Raw genomic sequence first — 24,855 nt, 5'->3', positions numbered from 1 at the left:
AATATGTTGGACTACAATTCAATAGAAACTCCAACTGAACCAAGTGTGAAACTAGTGAAGGGTGAAATTGAGGCAATGGTTAATTCAACTATGTTTAGACAGATTGTTAGAAGCTTGAGGTATATATGCCATAGTAGACCAGAAATTACATATAGTTGGTCTAGTTAGTAGGTTCATGAGTGATCTTAGACAATCACACCTAGTAGCAACTAAAATGATCTTAAGGTATCTCAAAGGCACAATATGATTTGGGGTACTCTTCACTCAACAAAACATAGAAACATCAAACCTACATCTCACAGCTTATTCAAATTCAGATTGGTGTGGGGATTTGGTGGGTAGAAATAGCACAATGGGACAGATCTTCATGTTATCTGGGTCACCCATCACTTGGAGTTCAAAGAAGCAATCAGTGGTGGCCCTATCAACCTCTGAAGTAGAGTATATTGCAGCCTGCTCAGCTACTTGCCAAGCAATCTAGTTGTCCTCCTTGCTCTATGAAATAAAGATTGTCGCGCCCCGATTTTCGACTGCACGACCTCATTAGAGTCGCCACTACATTTTTTTTCTAGTAAAAAATATGGAAAAGTCGCATTGGGCCTTGGACTTTGATATCTAGATTCGAGAGTCGATTACACACTATGGAATGTATTAGCACTCTAGTTGCCCGTTTGAACGGTACCCATTATATTGCATGATTATTAATTGTGTTATTATTATATTATTATCCAAAAAACTTTATTTTAATATTATGTTTGACAAGAGTGATCTTGGTCCTACGTATCCCCTTTATGAGAATCAAGACTACGTAGTTCTTTGGGTAGAAAAAAATTTGTTGGTTGAGTTAATTTTATTTATTAAAAATAGTAAAGTTTAAATTTTTTTTTGAAAAAAAGATATGAGTGAAGCATAGCCCTTACGTCCAATACCGCATCTCATATTAAAACTTGGTTAAGAAATTCTAATTTTGTTTTTTTTATTTAAAAATAAAATATTTTTAAGACGTGAAAATATAACTAATCCTATTAATTATAAGGAAGTGAAGTGTAGCTCTTACGTCCGACACCGCATCATACCTTAAAATCGTTGAGGTAAATATTATTTCATTTTTTATTGACTCATAGATCTTTGTTTTTTTAATATGTTTTAAATTGATATATGGTGATAAACTAATTAATTATATATTTTGCTTCAAAACTAAATATTTATTAAAAAGAATGATGTAGTGTGTATGTAAAGAGTGTATTGTTTATACATTTACATTTTTGATGTAGTTATAATTATATGTTACAATCGTGATAATTATTATTACTAGTGCAATTATTGATAACAAAAATAAAACAACTATACAAGAAAGTAATGAGAATGACATACATCTTATATTGATTCCAACAACAATGAAATGTTGCAACATGAAAAGTGGTAAAAAAAGGCTAACCAATACAAACGGACATATAGTGGAGGTAGGGACTTTGTGTAGCACAGACTCAGAGACGGCGCTTTGACATGTATATGAAGCTTCTCTATAATGTATACTAATGTAATTGTAATTCCTCTTGAGTTTCTTTGTACTTTTTTATCATTTTTGGGGTGATGTTATTGTGTATGAGAGATCTTGAATGATTGTGGATTTCTTGGGTTTTTGTTAGATGATTATGGATACTTTTGGATGTTGAGTGTTTGAATGAATTTTGTTGAATGATTTTTTTGGTTATTGTGTAGGAGATTTTGAGGTTGTTGTGGATGAGATATTTTGAGGTTGTTGGGGATGAGAGATTTTATGTATGAAAGATGATGTTTAGGAGATTGTGGATCTGTTAGGAAATAAAAAAATGGTATGAGCATTTTTTGGATTTTTTTTTCTCAAGTGTGTATCCTCTTTTTTTGATGGATAGGGCATTCTATTTATAGGCTATGTATTTTAGCACATGTTCAAATCAAATGCAATCTCCTTATTAATTTCAAAGGAAAGAATAAATGGAAACCTGAATTTTTTGTTTAAAAGAATTTCAAGATTTGATTTCATCATTATGGCACAATAATTCAAAATTTAAAAATAATCAATAATTAAAAATTCGTATTTACAATATTTTGATTTTTTGGGACTCTTAAAAATGTCATTTTTATTAGAAAATGCCCAAAGAATTTTTCTTAAAAAGTCTAAAATTTAACCCTCATGAGTATAGAAATACTACTTTTGACTCCAAAATACTTAAAAGTGACTTAAAAATATTGATTTGGGTTCAACCAACAAAATACTCTTAAAAGTATTATTTTATTTTTGTAGAGTCATAAAAAAATATTGGTTCTTCTTATTTTGATCATATAAACGAAATTAATAGTATTTCTCATTATGAGAATTTTCTAGAATTGATTCTAGCTAATAAGTGACCATTAAGTCACTTAAAAGCCGTTTTTTATTTTTCTTTTAATAAAATGTATTGAATATAGGTTATTATGGAGTTTTTTATCGTCAATTAATATTCCTTTCAATGTTCTCTTTTTATTTTTGGAAACAAATTATTGGGAGAGAATTGAAATAAAACTCATTAAATGTTAATGGATTCAATTAAAACCATTTTTGAAATTCAACTTGAGATTCAATTTTATGCGTTGGGTCATTAAGTCCCTTAAACATTAAAAACATTTTTTGTTATAATATTTTTTAAAAGGTATTTTGGGCCGGACAAAATTGGGTATTCATAAATATCCATGTTGCAGAAAAGATTGAGTTGTTGGATGATAACAATTAAGTCATTGATCTGGCCATGAATCCTGTATCTCATGGTAGGAGTAAACACATTGATATCAAGTATCATTTCCTTAGAGACCAAGTATGCAAAGGTAAAATTCAAGTGAAACATTACAAAACAGAACTTCAATTGGCTGACATCCTAACAAAGCCACTAAAATTCGAGAGATTTAGGAAGTTGAGGGATCATTGAATGTAGTTTTTTGTAATAAAGTTTTGAATCAAGGTAAGATGTTAGAAGTGATTCAAAACTGAGTTAGTTGGTTAGTTAGAATAATTTCTATTTTTAGAAATTTCAGTTTGTTATTTTAGTTGCAATGACTACTATAAATGGCAAAGTTCATTTTGCTTGAATCAATAAGAAATACACTACAGAAGTATTCTTCCGTACTTGATCTTTTCATCTTCTCTACTCTTCCACTCCTAAAACACAAAACACCATTTCATTCTCTTCCATTTTCTTCTCTCCATTCTTCTTTCTTCCAACATTATGATCAACGGTAATTACTCATCATTCATATATGATTAATTCATTGTCTATCATTCATGTATTAATAATATTAATTAACTCTTAAATGAAAGTTTTTAGAACAATTTTTTTTGTAAAATACTATTAACCATGTAAGAATTATAATGGTTTAACCTCATATACATATATCACTCTCCGTAACAAAATTTTCACTTTCTCTAAATCATAAGCAATTTAAATCTTATTTGAATCTATATATAGCCGGACTAATTACCCAACAATAAATTTTCATTCACAAAATTTTGAATTTGAAGAATTATTTTAAAATAGTAAAATATATGCCACTTTAACAAACCCCTTTAATTTTTTATCTATTTATAGATTTCCATACTTTTCCGTTTCATTTGAAAACCACTTCCACATTCACTAGATTTTAAAAAAGCCTTATGGGTAAAACATTATCAACTATATCTATATATATACTTCTTTACTATATATCTAGTTTTTAAAAAAACTTTATTTGTAAAACATTATCAATTATATCTATATCTATAATTCTATATTATATATTTATACTTACTATATATAAAAGGAAAGCATGATGTAACTATCACTATAGTATAATTTTCCATTTCCTATTTTGTCCTTAACCTTTTTAATTTCTATAAAAAATATATAATCATATGTAATCATCACCAACATATTAATCATTCTCTCACATTAATTTGACAATTAAAATAAAGACAAAGAGATATAATATAAATGCACCAAATAAAAATTACAATATAAATTACATATAATATAAAATTTATTTTGATTCACCAAAATAAAAATATTGGCTGACAAACCTGAAGTGTCTATCGCTAGACTAGTTTTGTATAAACATAATTACATTTCTTGTAATGTCACCCATTCTCATTATTTATTTTTAAAAGATTTTTTTTAATTATCTTAACTCTTTCATTCACTCTCATTAAATCCATAATTTTCAGATATATTAAAAAAATCCGTCAGAGTGGCAAGACAGGAAAAAATCGTAATGAATAAAAAATAAGAAACCATATTACAAAAAAGAAATAATAATGAAATCTCAATTATAAGAAGTTTTCATAATTATTTTATTAAACTAAAATTAAGATAATCGTTCCACGTTTTCACCTATATGAAACCAAATTCAGTTTCTTCCATGAAACTGATTTTTTAATGGAACTCTGATAATAATATTTGATATATTATTTTATCCATTGTCTTGTTATTCAAATCATGAAAATGTAATTTGTATTATTCATACACAAATATATCTTATAAAAAATTATACGTAGTAACCATGCATTAGCAAGTCAAAAACTAGTTTACCAACAATATATTAGTTTAGTAGTTAATGTAAAATTTCGCTAATTCTTATATGATTAAAAAGTTAAATATTCGATTATTGTGAGCGATACATGTTGGAATGGACAAACACACAACCCAAAAAAGATTAGTTCTTTACCTAAAGGTTGAAGGGTACCATTGATAGTACCAAAAATGTTAAAAATAGTTTTAAAAACAAAACCATAACTTAATGTTATGATAGTTATTTAAAATTGTGTAAAAATATATAAAATAAACATGTATAATACGAAAACCATTTATTTAAGACTCAAATTATCTCCCTCGGAAGTTACTGTATTTCATCAATCAACACATATGAGATATCATTACACATTTAACAAATATAAGATTCAAACGGTGTTTTCCATTTCAAAAAAATGTTTTCTATTTCTATGTTCAAAAAATAATTTCTATTTTCATGTTTCCATTTCCTTAAAATATGTTTGTTATTAGTATTTTCATTTTCAAAATCATTTACTCTAAACTTTACAATCTAGGACACACATGTAATTAATTCAATTTTAAATTTGAATTATTAAAATAGTCAAGTCAATGATTAGCTATGTTATCAATATATTGAACAACTTTAGTTGATAGAGTTGGTGATTAGCTATGACAAAGACATGCAGAAAGTCATAACGAACATTATGCGGTTGTAGATGCTCTCTAAAAAAGTTAAAGTTAAAATAGAATACTAACATATAAGTGTACTATTATTTAATTAAGGTTACAATACCTTCAAGGGCGTCAATTTTCATCCCAAAATCATATATTATTGTACCCTTCGTCGAATTATTTTACCAATACCATATGAGACATAAAGAAAAATCGATATATGTTTAGAGATAAAGAAATAAATTCTATTATGAAGGTGTATGGTGGCTTGGATGAGGGACACACTCATCGATTGATTACAGGATTTTGTTGATTAGTGGATAGAGTAATTGAAAAATATAATCCTCTCATTTCACATATTTTAATATTTAAGGTTATATACATAATTTAAGAAATTATTAAATAATATAAAAACTCGATATAATTTGACTAAATAATTACATTTAATGCACATTAAAAACTAGATTAAAAAAGAAATAAAAAAAGGTTTGGTGAAAAGATGAGTAATAAATAAGTGTATAATTGAAAAATAAAATATAAATGTCCACTGAGTTTTAAAAATATCAAAAATTTAGAATAAAATGGAAAAGTTAAAAATAAAATAATATGAAATTGATTGGAGCAACAAAAGTTTTAAATTTTTCAATATAATGTCGTTTTTTCATTATTGAAAATAATGGAAATGATATTTTTTCATTTTCAAAATTTCTAGATATGAAACTTATATTTTTTTAAATATAAAATGAAAATAACAATACAAACATATTTTCATCATCATTTTCTATTTTAATTAACATAAAATGATAAAAGCAAACACAACCTAATCACGCACCACATTCATAAAAAACAATGTGCTCTCACATTCTCAATAAACATTATCTCCATTCATTCTGAAAAATATTCTTCTTATGTCACATGTCAATCAAATAAAAAGATTTTTAAATTTAAAGCTCAAAACAAAACAACCTACTATAACAATGTGGTACAAATTATCTTTTTTATTAAATTATGAAGTCCAACTTTCTTTTAATAGCATTATTAAAAGTATTAAATAAAAATGGATGTATTTATGTATTAACTTAAATAAGTAAATCTATCAATGAGATCAAACTTATTTCAATAAATTTTAAATGTAATATAAAAATAAAGAATGCAATATGTATATATCGATAATATAAATATTTATATACATTCAGTGCATCGTTCACAATTCATTTATATTAATTTTATTTAAGAGTTAATGATGATTGAAAATAAATTATGGATGATAGAATGACATTATAAAAAAACTAAACTCTTACACCATCGACATTACATGCATCTTATTCTCAAAAATAAAATGACACAAGCTTGCAACTCAATATTATTTATAGTCAATATCTTAAGTGTACTACTTAAGTAAAATTGAATAAATGAATATTATAAAAATTATATATAAAATGTTACAGGTTACAACCTTGCATTCCATATCTAAAACTAGTGTTCATTAAGGGTACATTATTCTCGTTTGAAAATATGAGACAAGAGAGTGAGTTTCATTAGAGAAAACTTTTTCTTATGTATCTCGTGTTTGAAATACCAAGGGTCAATTTGTCATACACAAAAATTTTAAGGACTAATTTGTTTATTTTAAGACGAATGCTATCAATGTCCTAATAATATTGTTTAAGAAATCAAATAAATGAGCTCTACGTTTTAAGAAATACTTGTGCATTGTTAATATAAAGATTTATATACGTTTAGCAAGTTATGTGTGCATTAGCACTTGTCCATTATTTTTTTGCCGCATAGTTAAGAACACATATTACAGGTTAAGAAGATACAAGTTACTCGTACATTGACATGGTTAAAAACAGACACGTTATCCGTACTTTCGTATTGGTAAGAACAAACATATGACTCAAACATTTTAATGGTTAAAAACATATACGTTAGACGTACATTCGCATTGTTAAGAACACAAATGTTATATGTGCATTTACATAGTTAAAAGACGCATATAACCCGCATTGTTAAGAATATGCATTGTTATATCTTATTATTAAATAATATATTGGGTAATATACAATAGATAATTAGTACTTTTATCATGTGTTGGATGATGTTAATTAAGAACGTGGGTTCTTTTAGGAGGGAAAATTTTGGCCGGGATTGCGACATGTGTTATGAGATGATATGGCAGAAACTTTTTTATTATATAGTATATATAGATTAGTATATACTCTACCATTCACTTGAACTAATTTTTTTCAAGAGTTAACAATAATTAAATATAAATGATGAATAATGCCCTAACAAAAAATAGAACTCATACAACATTATGGCATATTTTTTTTCTTTAACAAATGCATTTAATATGTTGAATAAATCCAATATTATCTTATTTATTATATTTTGTCCACCTACTCTTGGAGCAAGTGGATCCCTGCCAAAAATTATTATAAAAATATAAACTTTAGTAAAACTTAATTTTTATAACATTGATAGTATAATAAATATATACTAATTCATAGTATAATAAATATATTTGAATTAATAAAAAAATATTTTTAATAACTAAAGTAAATGACGAATTGATGTATTAGTTTAATAAGGAAATTTATTAACTAAAATCAATCTTATTTTAATAAAATATTGAACCTATTTAAAAAAGAAAAAGAGACGTGCTTTAAATTTAATGTTGTCTATAATCAATATTTAAAATTGAATAAAAGAATAATATAAAAATGATATTAACACGTGTATTTCATTAGCTAAAAACTAGTGTTAATAAATGTTATGTTGTACATTACTAAAACATTGATTTAGTGTGTAAGGTCTAATTAGATTCCGGAAAAATAAAAAATTCAATGATTTAATTCCTATAAATGACATTTGTTAGGAGAGCAACTATATACATTAAAAGAAATTAATTCTTTGTCCATAGGGTGAAAAGATACATTTATTAAATTAGTACCAAAAAATAATATATTATACAAACAAATGTTTATCTAATGTAAAGTCATACTACATGTTTATTTATCATACTAAATCAAATATCAAATATTTGATTATTATAAATGATACTTATTAGAAGATAAATAAATATTGAAATGATGAGACAGAATGATCCCTTTTGATATAAAAATAAAACCAAATTGTTTTCGTGATTAAGGATCAATGTGTCTCACGTTTCAATCCTGGATGGTCAATTTGTCTTATTAATTTATGGGATTTAAACTAATACTTATATATAAAAAAATTGGTGCTGGTTTTGCTTTTATTTTAAGAAGAATATTAACATATCTCTTAACGATAGTATTCAAGAAAACAAATCAAATTTGCATTAGGAAATAATGTTATAATATTTCAAGAGATTAAGAATGTTATTTTCCAAAATTAAATTAAATATAAATTATACAGACACTCAATAAGATTTAATAAAACTATATAAATAACCTTGTTCCTACACAAATTATATGATTTAGATATATACACACAATAATTACCACAACCTAGGAGATGAATGCAATTATATATTCGCTAGAATAAATTGAATATTTGTAGATTTGGAACTTACATTTTATTATGAACTTGCTATTCTCTCTTGCATATTTAAATAGTATATTCTTAAAATCATTGATGTATTTTTTAACGAATCATAATGAATTTTAACAATTTACTATGTATTTGCTTTAATTTTGTTTATCACTATCATCTAGGAAATGCTGATATGATAAGATAAGTTTTAACATATACTATATTGTTGAGTATAACAATAATTTATTATTATAAATTAATAGAGAAACTGAAGTCCAACTTTAGTTATTAGACTAAGTAATGAGTTATATCTCCATATATTACTACAAATATTGAAAAGTGAACTCTTATTTAAGCATCTTCAACATATATTAATCATATAAAATAACAAATATCTGAGTAATAAGATAAATTCAAATATTTTATTATTTTCTTTATTATGAAAATATATTATTTATACATTATTATTTATGATATTATGAGTTCTTTTGACATAACACATCAACTTTTATGTGATCTCGAGTTGTCTACTATATATTTAATAATTTCTAATAATTCTTGAAATAATGATAAATATACATTTGTTTCCTTAAAATCAATTTTTTGGTTATAACCTTATATTGTTATCAACAAATAACTTAAGTATTTTGAATAAAATAAAGTAAATTGAGAGTGACTTATTCGATACTTATGATTAATGTTAATTTTATAAACAAATATATTTGTTAATGAAATAATAAATGCTAAATTTTGTTTAATCTAGCAAACATTTATACAAGTTATGATATACTACGGAGTCTAAGTCAAATTAGTATAAAAATATATGATTTTTCATTATTTTTTATTAGAGTAAATATAATGAGTCACCCCTAAAGTTTAGGTTAAATACACCACCACTCCTTTTGTTTAAATGTTATACTCATCTTCTTTGCAAGAGTAATTAATATAAAGTATGTAGATAAATTATAAGAGATATTAGTAGATGCAAAAAAAGAAAGAATATTTGTTTAATTTTACTATATCATATGAAATATTAGCGTGATTTACTCTTAAGTTAATTATTTTATACTCCACCCACTTTTTATCTGAGCATCTAAGAAAACCATTCAATTCATTAAAAAAAAGTTGATCACTAAAATAATTAATATTCATTGTATAATAAATACATAAGAAAAGTGACTTGAAAATTCAACAAATTACATTTATATATATTTTGATATTATGAAAGATCCACTTCGGTGTCCGTAAAAAAATTAATTTTTTTTTAAATTGTGTATCCTTGCAATAACTATTATTATCAGAAATTAAACTATTTTTTTTATCTTTCCAGAATTAAGATTGACCTTACTACCACTAGATAGAGATCACATGTATCGAATGATGTATCACTTTATGTACCAAACTAATCAAAGTGCTATTTTTTGTCATGCTTTATTTGTAAAATTATTATTTTATTTATATGTTAACATGTGATTGACTTGAGATAAGAAATAAGACATAGTTGGATACAAGTGATCCCTATCCTATTACCACTAGATCAATGTACAACATAGGCAACTGCATCCGATATGAGGGGAAAGGATATTATAGTAAAAGCAGCCGGCAATGAGCAAATGAAAGGGACCAAAATCTGGGTAAGGGCAAAACCGAAATTTTAAATCATCATAACACAGTCAGCCCTAACGCCAACCCTTACCACGCAACCATATACCTATAAATAAACGCTCAACCACTCACTATTCTCACACCCAAACGCAATCTTATCATAACCTTTTGCCGCTATCTCCTTTTTTTCAATTCATCGTTTTACAGTATTTTCTGTAAGCGCTTTTTTCCTTCCTCGATCTTCGAGTCGTTGTTATTGTATTCGATTCATTCGGTTTTTTCATCTGTCGTTTTTTAATTTGATTTGTTTTTTATGCAGATTTTGTTTGATTCATTCTCAATCATAATTGATTTTGACAATAGGTTTCCTAATTTCAATTTATCAAACCAGGTACGTGCTAATTCTTCATGTTTATTTTTCTTGTTTTTGAAATTACTTTTTATCTCCCTTTGTGCATGTGCCTAATTGCGTAATTTTTAGATCTCAAGTCCTTTTCTTAATGTAGTTTTATGTCAAATTCATTGATCAATGATTTTCCTAATTTTGCTGAATCTATGTCTAATTTAATTTAACTACACGCACAAATCCTTTGACAATTTTATCAAAAAGAATATGCGTTATTTCAGCCACAAATTTTTTTTCTGCCATCTTTGCGTTCTCTCCATGTTTTGAAAAGTTCATGAGATTGAAAATTTTCGCCCTTTATCTTTTGAAATTCCTTTATAATAGAATTCATCATCTGTGTTCCTTAGTAACAATATACGGGTTTTTGATTTATTTGATTTGTTTTAAACATTTGTTTATGCTTCTTTGTTTTTTGTTGATACAGGACTGAATGATCTAAAATGGAGTCTAAAGGTGGGAAAAAGAAGTCTAGTAGTAGTAGTAATAGTAAATCGTCATCATTTTACGAAGCTCCCCTTGGTTATATCATTGAAGACGTTCGCCCAAACGGTGGAATCAAGAAATTCAGATCTGCTGCTTACTCTAACGTAAGTTTCCTTTCATTATCATCATAATCATAGCATTGTAAGTTGTAACAATGTATTTTGTTAAACTAGAAGATTTTATCTTCATTGATTATTTGGTCATTGCTAATATGTTTTTTCTTATGGTTCATTTTGCAGTGCGCTCGCAAACCATCCTGATATTACCGATTGATAATCCCTTTATTTTAAGTGCTTTATTTCTGTCTTTTTCTTTCCAATTTTTAAAATTAGTCAATACTCTCCTTTCAAAGTCATCTTTCCAATCCCTCTCTTTGCGACTCTGTATTCTCTTTTGGTTTTGTGTTCATTTCTTTTCTGAGGCAATATGGCCATGGCAGTTTCTGCAATCGGGTTTGAAGGGTTTGAAAAAAGGTTGGAAATTTGCTTTTTTCACCCTGGACTCTTTTCTGATCCTGAAGGCAAGGGTCTAAGATCACTTGCAAAATCCCAATTGGATGAATTTTTAGCACCCGCTGAGTGCACCATTGTTTCTTCATTATCGAATGAAGATGTTGACTCCTATGTTCTGTCTGAGTCAAGCCTTTTTGTCTATGCCTACAAGATCATCATTAAAACATGTGGCACTACAAAATTGTTGCTTTCTATCCCACCTATTTTGAGGTTGGCCGAGTCCCTTTCCCTCAATGTTAAATCTGTAAGGTACACCCGTGGAAGCTTCATTTTTCCCGGTGCTCAGTCATTTCCTCACCGAAATTTTTCTGAGGAAGTGGCAATTCTGGATACCTACTTCGCTAAGCTTGGATCAGGCAGCGTTGCCTATGTTATCTGTGGCTTAAACAAAGCACAGAAGTGGCATGTTTACTCTGCCTCTGCTGATTCTGTGAACCCATCGGACTCTGTTTATACTCTGGAGATGTGCATGACTGGCCTAGACAGAGAGAAAGCATCAGTTTTCTTCAAGGAGCAATCTGGTACAGGTGCTGTGATGACTGTCAATTCTGGTATTAGAAAGATTCTTCCAGATTCTCAGATATGTGATTTTGAATTTGAACCGTGCGGTTATTCAATGAATTCTGTCGAAGGCGCTGCTGTTTCTACCATTCATGTTACTCCAGAAGATGGTTTTAGCTATGCAAGCTTTGAAGCTGTGGGATATGATTTTACAGTGATCGATTTGAGCGAATTGGTTAAGAGGGTATTGGCATGTTTCCAACCTACTGAGTTTTCAATTGCTATTCGTGTGGATAATGCAAGCAAGTCATTCGAGCAGAGCTGTTTGCTGGATGTGAAGGGATATTGTCGCAAAGAGAGGAGCCATGAAGGGCTTGGAATGGGTGCTGCTGTTATATACCAGAAATTTGAGAAGACTTATGACTGTGGTTCTCCAAGATCAACTCTGAAGTGCTGGAAAGATGAAGATGAAGAAGAGTAGTATGTTTATTTCTTTTGAGTCAAGAATAAACTTGGCCTTTATAAAGGCCTTTTATGGGTTTTCATTTCTTGTCATTTTTATTTGTTGCTAATTATGGTCGTAAACCCGAAGGTTTATTATACCTTCATTTTTGCTTCTGTTTGAGTGATTTAATAAAGCACTTTGTTTGGGATCATTTCCAGTTTCATGCTAAGCTTATGCTGCACTTGTTTAATATTACTCTAGCAATTGCCAACATAAATTGTCCATGTCCAAAGGAACAAATAAATTTGAGGAAGATGACTGCTTTTAGCTTTTGTTTAAACTACTTGTACAAAGTATTCTCTAGATATAATGAATATGAGAATATAAAAACAACTAGTGTTAGCGGACGGGATTACTGGAGAGGATGAATCATCAAGTGTCATTGCCTTCAATATTTATTTCCAATGTTAGCATTTCACTCTTTTTTTTACTTGCTTAACCCCGGACACTCCTGAACGTTTTCTTTGGTTTCGTTTTTTAACATGCCTATATACGGTGCCGTTTTGTTACAAAATATAAAGTTTAATATATATCGAGAATAAAATATTTATTGATATAAAGAGAAATGTGATGAATTATCTTGTTCTTTTATGACTTGTTGTTAGAGTTAAAATGTGATGAATTGATTGATATTTAATGGTGGGCAGTGACATGTCAGAAATTGTGTCGTTTTCCTCGTATTCCGTGTTGGATGAGAGGCTCTCAATTCACAACCATGTATCTTTCCAACACAAGAGATGAGCCACAAGACTAAAAAGACAATTTATAGTTGTATTGGGGAAATGAATATTCTCCCATATAAGCCGTATCAAGATTGTGGCTCAGAAGACCTCGCTGATGCTTAGTGGTCCCTCTGCCCCACTTTCTCCAACTCTTGTCGATAAATATTGGCTGGTATGCTTCGTTGACAGCTGTATCAATATTCTCCTTCAAAATAGATGTACGGTGTGTGCTGTTTTTTTTAGATAAACAAATTATATTAAGAGTAAATGGTTAATAAATTAATGTTGGATAATTTATTAATAATATAAAAAATCATTATATTTTTAATCTATATATATTAAATCTTTGTATTAAAGAAATATAAGGAATGTCTATTCAATATAAGAACAAAATTAAATATGAATCATTTTATAAAATAAGGTAAGAATTAAGTCCATAATTTAACGTGGATCAAATCCATTATTTGGATATAACCACTTCTTTTTATTTTTTTATTGGAAGATGACATCATTTCTTAAAATCTAAGTTGACCATATTATTTCTAACTTCTATATAATAATAAAGGTGCACTCATTGATTGGAGGACTTGAAATATGCGGTTTGAGGGATTTGTTATGGTGGCAGAGAATGCATGAATTTGCATTCACATCGAAAAATGTTATATTTAATATCTTGAAAATCTCATGATTTCTAAATAGAAGTTTTTTCATCTTTTAATATTTTGTGGCTGGAGAAAAAGAGAGAGAAGAATCATCAACCAGTATTTTATAGAAAATTTCCTTCATATAGAGAAAGGAAAACTATGCATCATATTTCCAAGTATAATGCTTCCTTAAACTAAGAAGAAAGAAATATATGATAGAGATGATGAAAAGAAAGAAAAAATGAGTAATATAGTGAATTTTAGTGTTGTTTAGTGGTATAGAAAAAGAAAAGAAAGAATTGATTTTTATCTCCAGTCTTCTTTGGATAAGAATCTATTGTTTCAAATTATGTCCCAAACTATACCTTAGATTAATAAAAACATGCATGTTAATTAAAAAATTTAAATATTTATTCTTTTTTGCTTTAATATCTTTGGTCTGAAATATGATTTAGGACAAAGTTTAGAACAACTGATCCTAGTCTCTTTTCCCCTCCCATTTTCTACTCACTTTAGAGGAGGAAAAAATTTCATGGGTCAAACTCCATTTTCATTGTCTCCCTTTAAACTCTTCCCTAAACTAAAGGAGAAAAAAACTTTATTTCTCTTCAATTTGTATCCTCTCATTCTCTTGCTCTTCTATTTATACTCTATAAAAAAAAATTAAATGCTTATACTTTATAATATCCTTTGGCTTTACCAACCTCCAAGGAACGTTAATAACGAGTAGTGTTGCAACTGATTTGTATCTAAAGTTGAGATGTAGATCACATAACCCCATTTTTATCGTACTTTATGACTTTACCCAATCAAAAAGTCTCATTTTAATTAAAAAAATTATTAATATTAAAATTAATATTTTTATATTATTTGTGAAGTTTGATTAACTAAAAATATGAAGACATAATTTGCTTCAGAAAATTGACCATGGTTCCTAAAATTGGATATACAAGGATTGGAGACTGTTTGCTACTTTATCTGGGCACAAGTTGTTGCATGTGAGAGTACGTAGTCTTACATGCAAATTTGCATTAGTAATAATGTTGGTAAAAATGGGTGCAAGACAAATGTGCTATCATCATTTTTGCACTTCATTTTCATCTATGTGGTGATTGATAGAAAAATGTTATAATAATCATGCCACTTACTTTCATATCCCCCCTAACATCATTTATGTGGCAGAATATGAGAGTGCAGATATATAAAGAATAAACTATTGTTTAAAGGTGTATAAAAAGTAAAGTAAATTCAATTATAATCATAGTTAAAATAATAAAATAATATAAAATAATATGTTTCTCCATGGTTGTAAAATTGGTTAATCCAGTTACAATTCAATGCAAGTCCTACTTTTCATATAAACAACGAGTTAATCTTTCGAGTTTAACATTTATATAATGTTAATTTAATATTTTTAAAAATACATTATAAATCATTGATTTTTATTACATTTATTTACGAGTCAATAATAATAAACTTATAAATGTAAATGATGTGTTAAGAGTGTTGAAAATTCTAACTCAATTTGTATATTTGAAATCCTAATATTTTTACTAAATTACCATTTTTTTGACGTTTGGAGCTGGATGGTGAAAATTTATTATTGAGTATCATTTTATAGGAGAATGCATAGCAGGATATATTATTTTGGTTTATTACTAGTGTGCTTGCACCGAAAATTAGGGGTTAGTGTTGCTTCAAAGTTTTTAATTTAGGAGATTAAACAATTCTACTGGATTACATTAAGTAAATAATATCATTACCTTCATCAACCATCATGTGGCTGTAGTTTAGTGGTAAGAATTCCACGTTGTGGCCGTGGAGACCTGGGCTCGAATCCCAGCAGCCACAAATAATTTTTTAATTTTTTTTGTCAATGTCCACATATTTTGGTAGCAGAAATTCATATTGATCAATGGGCCTACTCATATATCATTAGTTTACTTAATGGGCTAATTATTTTAAATGTTTAGATTGGCGAAGGAAAACACATTGACAAAACACTTTTCACACGTTCTACTTCTGCCCATTTCTCTTTCCTCCCAATTCTAAATTTCACTTCTTTTCAATTTATGAATTCCACATCTAAGGGAACACCTTCTTTTCCTTATTCATTGTGCTTCATTGTGCTTCTAAACATGTATCACTTTTCCTCTCTCTTCTTCACTATCCCATTTTTTAGAGTAATTGTTTACTTTTTAAAGCATGCCATTTATTCTAGTTTTTGGAACCTTTAACCTGTGGCGCAACTATTTAATGAAAGTCAGAGTCAATTATGTTTTTTTTCAATTGTATCTCTCACTTTTCCTTTTCAAATTAACTATTTATTTATCATTTGCCATCACAATTGAGTGTACAAATTAGTTTTCAAAATTAAATTTCCCTATTTATTGTTAGTGTTATATTATGACCACTTATGAGTAATACATAATTTAATAATCACAATTGTTGTCTTTTTATTTGGGTTGATCCTTATAGCTATCCCTTTCATGAACATAATAAGAATAATGCAAATAAATACAATAAAATTGTTATCGTTATTTTTTTAGAGATGGAAAATATGAAAAACATGTTAAAGAATAATGATTAATCTGGTCAAAGAAAAAATTAAGTTCAAAAGTCGATTAGGGATGAAGAATGTGTTAGATACCTCATACTGTCTATTATAAAAATGGTATCTAGATTAATCATGTAAATATTTGTTTAAAACATTTGTTGACTAACAGGATGGCTGATTTCAAAACCAATTATCTTTTTGAACCATACATCACGAAAGAAACTAAAACATTTGAGAAAATACTCCATGAACTAATAATGTAACACTTATTATTGATACATATTCCATTATTCAAGTGTTAATTAATATTGACTTTTAAATAAAATTAATATGATGTAGGTTAGATGATTTATTGAACATATAAAATTTAATGGAATAGTGATGATTTTATTCTCTTTTCTGTTTTAACCACTTTACCTTTATGTAGGATCTAACCACATGTATGGTTGAGATATTCTCTTATTTTCCATTTGCTTATATAATCTGTACGAGGTTGGATGAAAAGTTATGAAAGATGAATATTTTAGTAAATTCTTAGAGTAATTTTAATCAATTATCCATAGACCCATTTTCCTTCCTATCATTTTGGTGCTTTCAATCTTCCTCTCATGCCTCCTAAAGCTTCCCAAAAAGATCTGAATGATTCAGCTACATTATTGCTCATGGAGAAATTGAAAGAGAGCCAAGAACTGCAAGATGCAAGACATGCTGCAATCACTACGGTTTTGCACAACATTAGTGACAAACTTGCAGAAATCAGGTTTGTTCCCATAATTACTCATGAGCCACAACTTGTTTCACCTATTCATCCTTCCTCTTCCCATATTTCTCACCATGGCCCACCCCCTAACTTTTTCCCTCATCCCCAACACGGTACCCCAAATCTAAACCCTTCATCACCTCTCCTACACCCACAATCTCCCCCTCCATCCCCACAACATTACCCCAAATAGCCCCCTACTACATATACTTCCCATTCCCATACAATAAACCAACAACCACGTCCCCCTAAGCTACACCTCAAGCCACTTGATGGATCTGAACCTCTAGACTGGATTTTTCAAGCAGAGCAATTCTTCCAACTATACCTTGTTCTACAAGACCAGAGGATACCTATGATTTCTTTTTATATGCAAGGGGAAGCTTTGAGTTGGTTTAATTGGATGTTTCACAACTCTCAACTCTCCGACTGGAATGCCTTTACACGAGCTTTAGAGAATCGTTTTGGTCCCTCCGGTTACACTAATCATCAGACATAACTTTTTAAGCTCAAACAACAAGGTTCAGTCGCTGAGTATCAAAAGCGATTTGAGAAATTGTGCAACCGAATTTGGGGGTTATCTCTAGAAACCATTATGAACTATTTCATTTATGGGTTATTACTAGAAATATGTCGGGAACTGGCTATCCTACGCCCTCACTCTATTTCAGATGCCCTAGAGTTAGCCAAATTAGTAGAAGCTAAGGTCCATGATACTAGCAAATCTACATTTCGTCCCAACCAACCCCCCTTCTCACCCCAATCTCTCACTATTCCCAAGCCCACTTCACCTACAAATGCAACCAAAACAACCATTCCTATCTGTCGGATGTCCCTTAATCAGATGCAGGACCAACGTGCAGAGGGTTTGTCTTACAATTGTGATGAAAAATTTCACCCACGACATAAATGTTAACCAAATTTTTTTTACTCATGCTAGACGATAACCCTTTGCTTCTTCTCGAGGACTCACTCACCGGTCCTGAATTCGTGACAGATGACCAAGTCATGGAAGAATGTGAGGCCACTACAGATGATCTGATTCATTTTCACATATCTGACCAGGCCTTTGAATGACAACTTTCACCAAAGACTCTTAAGTTTTCAAGATCTATTTTTGGGCACTCAGTAATAGTACTAGTGGACACGGACAGTTCCCATAACATCTTACAACCCAGGTTGGCTACTTATTTGAATTTACCTGTTACTCTTACTCCCCAATTTCCCGTAATGGTAGGCAATGGGGAACACATATATTGTAGTGGATTATGTGAACAAACACCAATAAAACTTCAAGGCTAGGAATTCAACATTCCTTTCTACCTACTACCCATCAAGGGGGTTGATGTGGTTTTGGGCATCGAGTGGCTTAGCACACTAGTACCTATTGTATCTGATTTTTCAGTACCCTCCATGCAATTTACGATCGACTAAGCTACCATAATACTTACAAGGGACAATTCATATTCCATGCAACCATCTACCTTTCATCAACTCTCTCGACTATTTCACACTAACAACCTAGCCAAATTCCATGCCTTTGCCATACAACCAATCCCACTCATCGATACCACCTCTCCTTCACAGACAGACCTTATACATCCCCCAATACAATCTATCCTAGACAACTATCATTCCATATTTCAAACACTCACTAATTACCACCACCTAGACCTCAAAACCATCATATTCCTCTAATACCCTCCTTTACTCCAGTAAACTCTAAACCTTATATATACCCTCACTCTAAAAAAGACCTTATGACTAACATGCTAAATGAGATGTTACAGGCAGGAATAGTCATTCTCAGTACAAGTCCCTTTTACTCTCCAGATCTTTTGGTCAGAAAAACGATGGCAATTGGAGGTTTTGTGTGGATTACATGGCACAAAATGCCATTACAGTTCCGGACCGTTTTCCCATACCCATGATTGATGAGTTGCTTGATAAGTTAGGAGGCACAACGATCTTTTCAAAAATAGATCTGCACTTAGGATATCACCAGATTCGGGTTGATCCGACAAATACACACAAAATAACTTTTAGAACCTTAGACGGGCACTATGAATTTCTGATTATGCCTTTCGGCTTAACTAATGCCCCATCGACATTTCAGGCAGCCATGAATGACTTGCTCAGGCCGCATTTACATCGGTTCGTTCTAGTTTTCTTTGATGATATACTTGTTTATATCACATGTTTAGATGATCATTTGATTCATTTGGAAAATGTGTTAAACCTATTGGATTCTAATCAATTTTATAGTGATGATTTTATTCTCTTTTCTATTTTAACCACTTTACCTTTATGTAGGATCTAACCACATGTATGGTTGAGATCTTCCTTTATTTTCCTTTTGCTTATATAATCTGTATGAGGTTGGATGAAATGTTATGAAAGATGAATATTTCAGTAATTTCTTAGAGTAATTTTAATCAATTGTTCATAGACCCATTTTCCTTCCTATCAGTTAGATGATTTATTGAACATATAAAAAAAATTAATATAGTAAAGGTACATAGATATTAAACTCAAAATACTTTTGATATACATTTATATATTAAATATCTTCTTGTGGTTCTCGAATTAAAGGGCATGGACAATATTAAATACTAGTAAAGTATTTATGTATTTTATATTATTTTTTTAAAAATGTGAAGATGTTGAAGTATCTTAACTCCCAACTACATATGAAGATCTTCATAAAATGCAAGCTTTTAAATAGACTTTTGGGCGCCATGTGATGTTTATAAAGAGGTCCAAACCAAGCCTAAATAAAGGAAGTCATATGATAGATAATGGAGCAAACTCAAGCTAACACATTAACAAATGAGATGGTTAAAAGATTTCACCCATGCCTAAACCTATTTATATAAAGCCTAACGCACCCTATCTCCACCCACACTTATATCAGGTTGACACTATGATGGTTGTTACAATGCTAATACTCTTCTTATGGAGACAATCGATCCAAGACCATGTAATAATTTCTGCTTTTATAAGGGTCGAACAGTCAATTCAGATCGAGCTAATCTATTAATGTGATAGTGTCAACCTTTTATTCTTGTGATGTATATGGACTATGGAGGTATTTTGAGAAAGTTTAGTTGAGAATTTTCAGATGCTATCTTGTGGCATGGGTTCTTAATTAGATGTGTCAAATGTATAAGTCCAATAGGAATATTACTTTAGAAAAGAAGTATATGGACTAAAGTCAACTTTTGTGCAAGCTCATTATAGGTGCATATACCCTTGTGGTAAAAATGAATAGAAAATAAAAATAAAATAAAATTTATAAACTTTATTGTACCAAGTTGGCCACTGAATAATGCTCGTTGACACATGAAAGAAGCATAAACATTATAGAAAGTTGAATACTACGATTTTTTTTTTACTTTTCTTAGTTGTATGTAAAAAGGATGACTAAAATGTAAGTAATTTTTTTTTGTAAGAAATCTTATTGTACATGCATGATGGGGGTTAATCTTACACTACTTTGGATCAAACATTTACTATAATGTCACAAGTTATATTAAGCATTCAATTCAAAAAGTGAATTGTACTATTCAGATTCTTGTAAGGTGTCGTTACTAAATGTAAAATTTTAGTGTGTGGGGTTTGGGAAAGATGAGAAAAAGACAGGAACAAAGACTTGCTTTATGAAGTGGAATGAGGAATATAATAGGAGTTTTCATTATCTTGTAACCACTAATAATGGGAATGGAAAAAGCAGAGATAGTGTGTGTAGTATCCAAGGCTTTAATGGATAACTCTTGGTTGAGAATTTATTCTATCTTTTTCTTTTTTTAATTCTTTATTTGCTGGTTCCCATGAGTTGAGATAGTGTTTTTTTATCTATTTATTATTATTATTATTATTTTATGCATGGTGTTAGGTCCTTGTTAAAAGCAAGTATATACCTTCCTAAATCATGTCTCAAATTTTGTCTTGCATCAATTAAAATATGTCATGTGAATTAAAAAGTTAAACTTTCATTATATTTTTGTTTTTGCTTCATTGTTATTGATGCTAGACAAGTTTTGGGACAACAAATTATTGTCCCATTGATACAAAGATAAATTGGAATGAATGAGAGTGAGTTCTTTCTATTCATTTTTTGGTAAAATTCTTTAATTTCTAGACATCTTTTCCTGTAATATTCCTTGGATCTACATTTGAACTCAGATATTTCTGTCATTGATTATGCAAATATCTTATATTAATCCAAATAATGTTCCATTACTCAATCAAACAAAACATATTCCATTAATTGTCAGCGTAGTTAATTAATTTGAAAAAGGTGATGTTTAGAAGTTATATACTTATCTCTTCTGTATAATAAAGGTACTTTTCCTTGAGACTACCCCACCATGATAACATGGCCGACATGTGTTTTCACTACAAAAACCTTTGTTTGTAGGGCAGAGATTGAAATGTACAATATAGTGAATAAGTGAGAAATGGGTGCAATGAAAGGAACAAGGTGTGTATGGATGAGTGGTGAGGGGATTAAAAAAGGGTGTCAATTATCAACAATTTTGGAAGCTTTATAATTGTCTTCTTTTTCTATAGAATAATCATGTGTTGGGTTGGTACAATTTGTTAATGATAGAGGCTCCTATATCTCTCCATTGAAACATTCTTAGTGAATAAAAAGAGTTATGATTTCCTACTCATTTGTGGCAAACTCCATGTTTCACATCTTCATTATGGTCATGGTCAATTTCTCTTTAATCCATTGCTTTGACTCCTTTTTTGAGGTTCAAGGACCTTTCTTTGTTGTATTTCTTGAGGTGGGTAGTAGGGACAAGGATCCCTTGTGCTGTAACTTTTTTGTCCTTATGTTCACAACCAATCAAACTTTATAAAATAATATTAAAATATTAATTGTTTTTAATTTTTAATTTTTAATTGAATGTGATTCTCTAATTGTGTTGAGACACAAAGTAATATATGAATGTGGTCTGTGTGGATATATAATGCCCATTAGGATAGTAGGGGTCACGGTCAATTCTAGTTCACAAAAAGCTAGTGCTACAACATTATGGTTTTAGCAATTTTTACACTTCCACATTATAATTGTAATTTTGCCACATTGATCACTTTTTCATAAGTGTGTAATATCTATGTATGATTAGTTAAAGATGAGAAAAGTGTGTAAAATTCTCTTAAACTTTGTGACTTTTATAAGTAGATACTATGAACTATTTTTTCTTTCTAATTAATTCTTAAATTTTATCAATTGGTGAAATTGATCTCTATATAAATATATTGTTAAATTACACATAAATAACAATAAAATTGCTGCAATCTCACAATAATAACACTGCTCATATACTTTTCTTCAGTCCATTTATAAACTTTATTGTACCAAGTTGGCCACTGAATAATGCTCGTTGACACATGAAAGAAGCATAAACATTATAGAAAGTTGAATACTACGATTTTTTTTTTACTTTTCTTAGTTGTATGTAAAAAGGATGACTAAAATGTAAGTAATTTTTTTTTGTAAGAAATCTTATTGTACATGCATGATGGGGGTTAATCTTACACTACTTTGGATCAAACATTTACTATAATGTCACAAGTTATATTAAGCATTCAATTCAAAAAGTGAATTGTACTATTCAGATTCTTGTAAGGTGTCGTTACTAAATGTAAAATTTTAGTGTGTGGGGTTTGGGAAAGATGAGAAAAAGACAGGAACAAAGACTTGCTTTATGAAGTGGAATGAGGAATATAATAGGAGTTTTCATTATCTTGTAACCACTAATAATGGGAATGGAAAAAGCAGAGATAGTGTGTGTAGTATCCAAGGCTTTAATGGATAACTCTTGGTTGAGAATTTATTCTATCTTTTTCTTTTTTTAATTCTTTATTTGCTGGTTCCCATGAGTTGAGATAGTGTTTTTTTATCTATTTATTATTATTATTATTATTTTATGCATGGTGTTAGGTCCTTGTTAAAAGCAAGTATATACCTTCCTAAATCATGTCTCAAATTTTGTCTTGCATCAATTAAAATATGTCATGTGAATTAAAAAGTTAAACTTTCATTATATTTTTGTTTTTGCTTCATTGTTATTGATGCTAGACAAGTTTTGGGACAACAAATTATTGTCCCATTGATACAAAGATAAATTGGAATGAATGAGAGTGAGTTCTTTCTATTCATTTTTTGGTAAAATTCTTTAATTTCTAGACATCTTTTCCTGTAATATTCCTTGGATCTACATTTGAACTCAGATATTTCTGTCATTGATTATGCAAATATCTTATATTAATCCAAATAATGTTCCATTACTCAATCAAACAAAACATATTCCATTAATTGTCAGCGTAGTTAATTAATTTGAAAAAGGTGATGTTTAGAAGTTATATACTTATCTCTTCTGTATAATAAAGGTACTTTTCCTTGAGACTACCCCACCATGATAACATGGCCGACATGTGTTTTCACTACAAAAACCTTTGTTTGTAGGGCAGAGATTGAAATGTACAATATAGTGAATAAGTGAGAAATGGGTGCAATGAAAGGAACAAGGTGTGTATGGATGAGTGGTGAGGGGATTAAAAAAGGGTGTCAATTATCAACAATTTTGGAAGCTTTATAATTGTCTTCTTTTTCTATAGAATAATCATGTGTTGGGTTGGTACAATTTGTTAATGATAGAGGCTCCTATATCTCTCCATTGAAACATTCTTAGTGAATAAAAAGAGTTATGATTTCCTACTCATTTGTGGCAAACTCCATGTTTCACATCTTCATTATGGTCATGGTCAATTTCTCTTTAATCCATTGCTTTGACTCCTTTTTTGAGGTTCAAGGACCTTTCTTTGTTGTATTTCTTGAGGTGGGTAGTAGGGACAAGGATCCCTTGTGCTGTAACTTTTTTGTCCTTATGTTCACAACCAATCAAACTTTATAAAATAATATTAAAATATTAATTGTTTTTAATTTTTAATTTTTAATTGAATGTGATTCTCTAATTGTGTTGAGACACAAAGTAATATATGAATGTGGTCTGTGTGGATATATAATGCCCATTAGGATAGTAGGGGTCACGGTCAATTCTAGTTCACAAAAAGCTAGTGCTACAACATTATGGTTTTAGCAATTTTTACACTTCCACATTATAATTGTAATTTTGCCACATTGATCACTTTTTCATAAGTGTGTAATATCTATGTATGATTAGTTAAAGATGAGAAAAGTGTGTAAAATTCTCTTAAACTTTGTGACTTTTATAAGTAGATACTATGAACTATTTTTTCTTTCTAATTAATTCTTAAATTTTATCAATTGGTGAAATTGATCTCTATATAAATATATTGTTAAATTACACATAAATAACAATAAAATTGCTGCAATCTCACAATAATAACACTGCTCATATACTTTTCTTCAGTCCCAGCTATACTCCCTCAAAA

General features: G+C 29.3%; 1 protein-coding gene and 1 non-coding gene across 2 annotated transcripts; both read left to right on the top strand.

The window, feature by feature from the left end:
* On the top strand, window positions 10,469–12,892 carry LOC109357007 (S-adenosylmethionine decarboxylase proenzyme-like). The gene is made up of 4 exons (XM_019600681.1): window positions 10,469–10,549; window positions 10,654–10,725; window positions 11,165–11,327; window positions 11,463–12,892. The coding sequence occupies exon 4, from the start codon at window positions 11,650–11,652 to the stop codon at window positions 12,715–12,717; it is 1,068 nt and encodes a 355-aa protein (XP_019456226.1). The 5' UTR covers window positions 10,469–10,549; window positions 10,654–10,725; window positions 11,165–11,327; window positions 11,463–11,649; the 3' UTR covers window positions 12,718–12,892.
* Window positions 15,887–15,958, top strand: TRNAH-GUG. The gene has a single exon. It is a non-coding gene; the product is annotated as a tRNA-His (tRNA).

The sequence above is a fragment of the Lupinus angustifolius genome, chromosome LG09 (assembly GCF_001865875.1).
Source record: "Lupinus angustifolius cultivar Tanjil chromosome LG09, LupAngTanjil_v1.0, whole genome shotgun sequence".
Lineage (NCBI taxonomy): Eukaryota > Viridiplantae > Streptophyta > Magnoliopsida > Fabales > Fabaceae > Lupinus > Lupinus angustifolius.
This window is presented reverse-complemented; position numbering and strand designations above follow the sequence as displayed.

Excerpts from the sequence above, each read along its gene's own strand:
- LOC109357007 (XM_019600681.1), top strand. The coding sequence starts at position 11,650 with ATGGCCATGGCAGTTTCTGCAATCGGGTTTGAAGGGTTTGAAAAAAGG.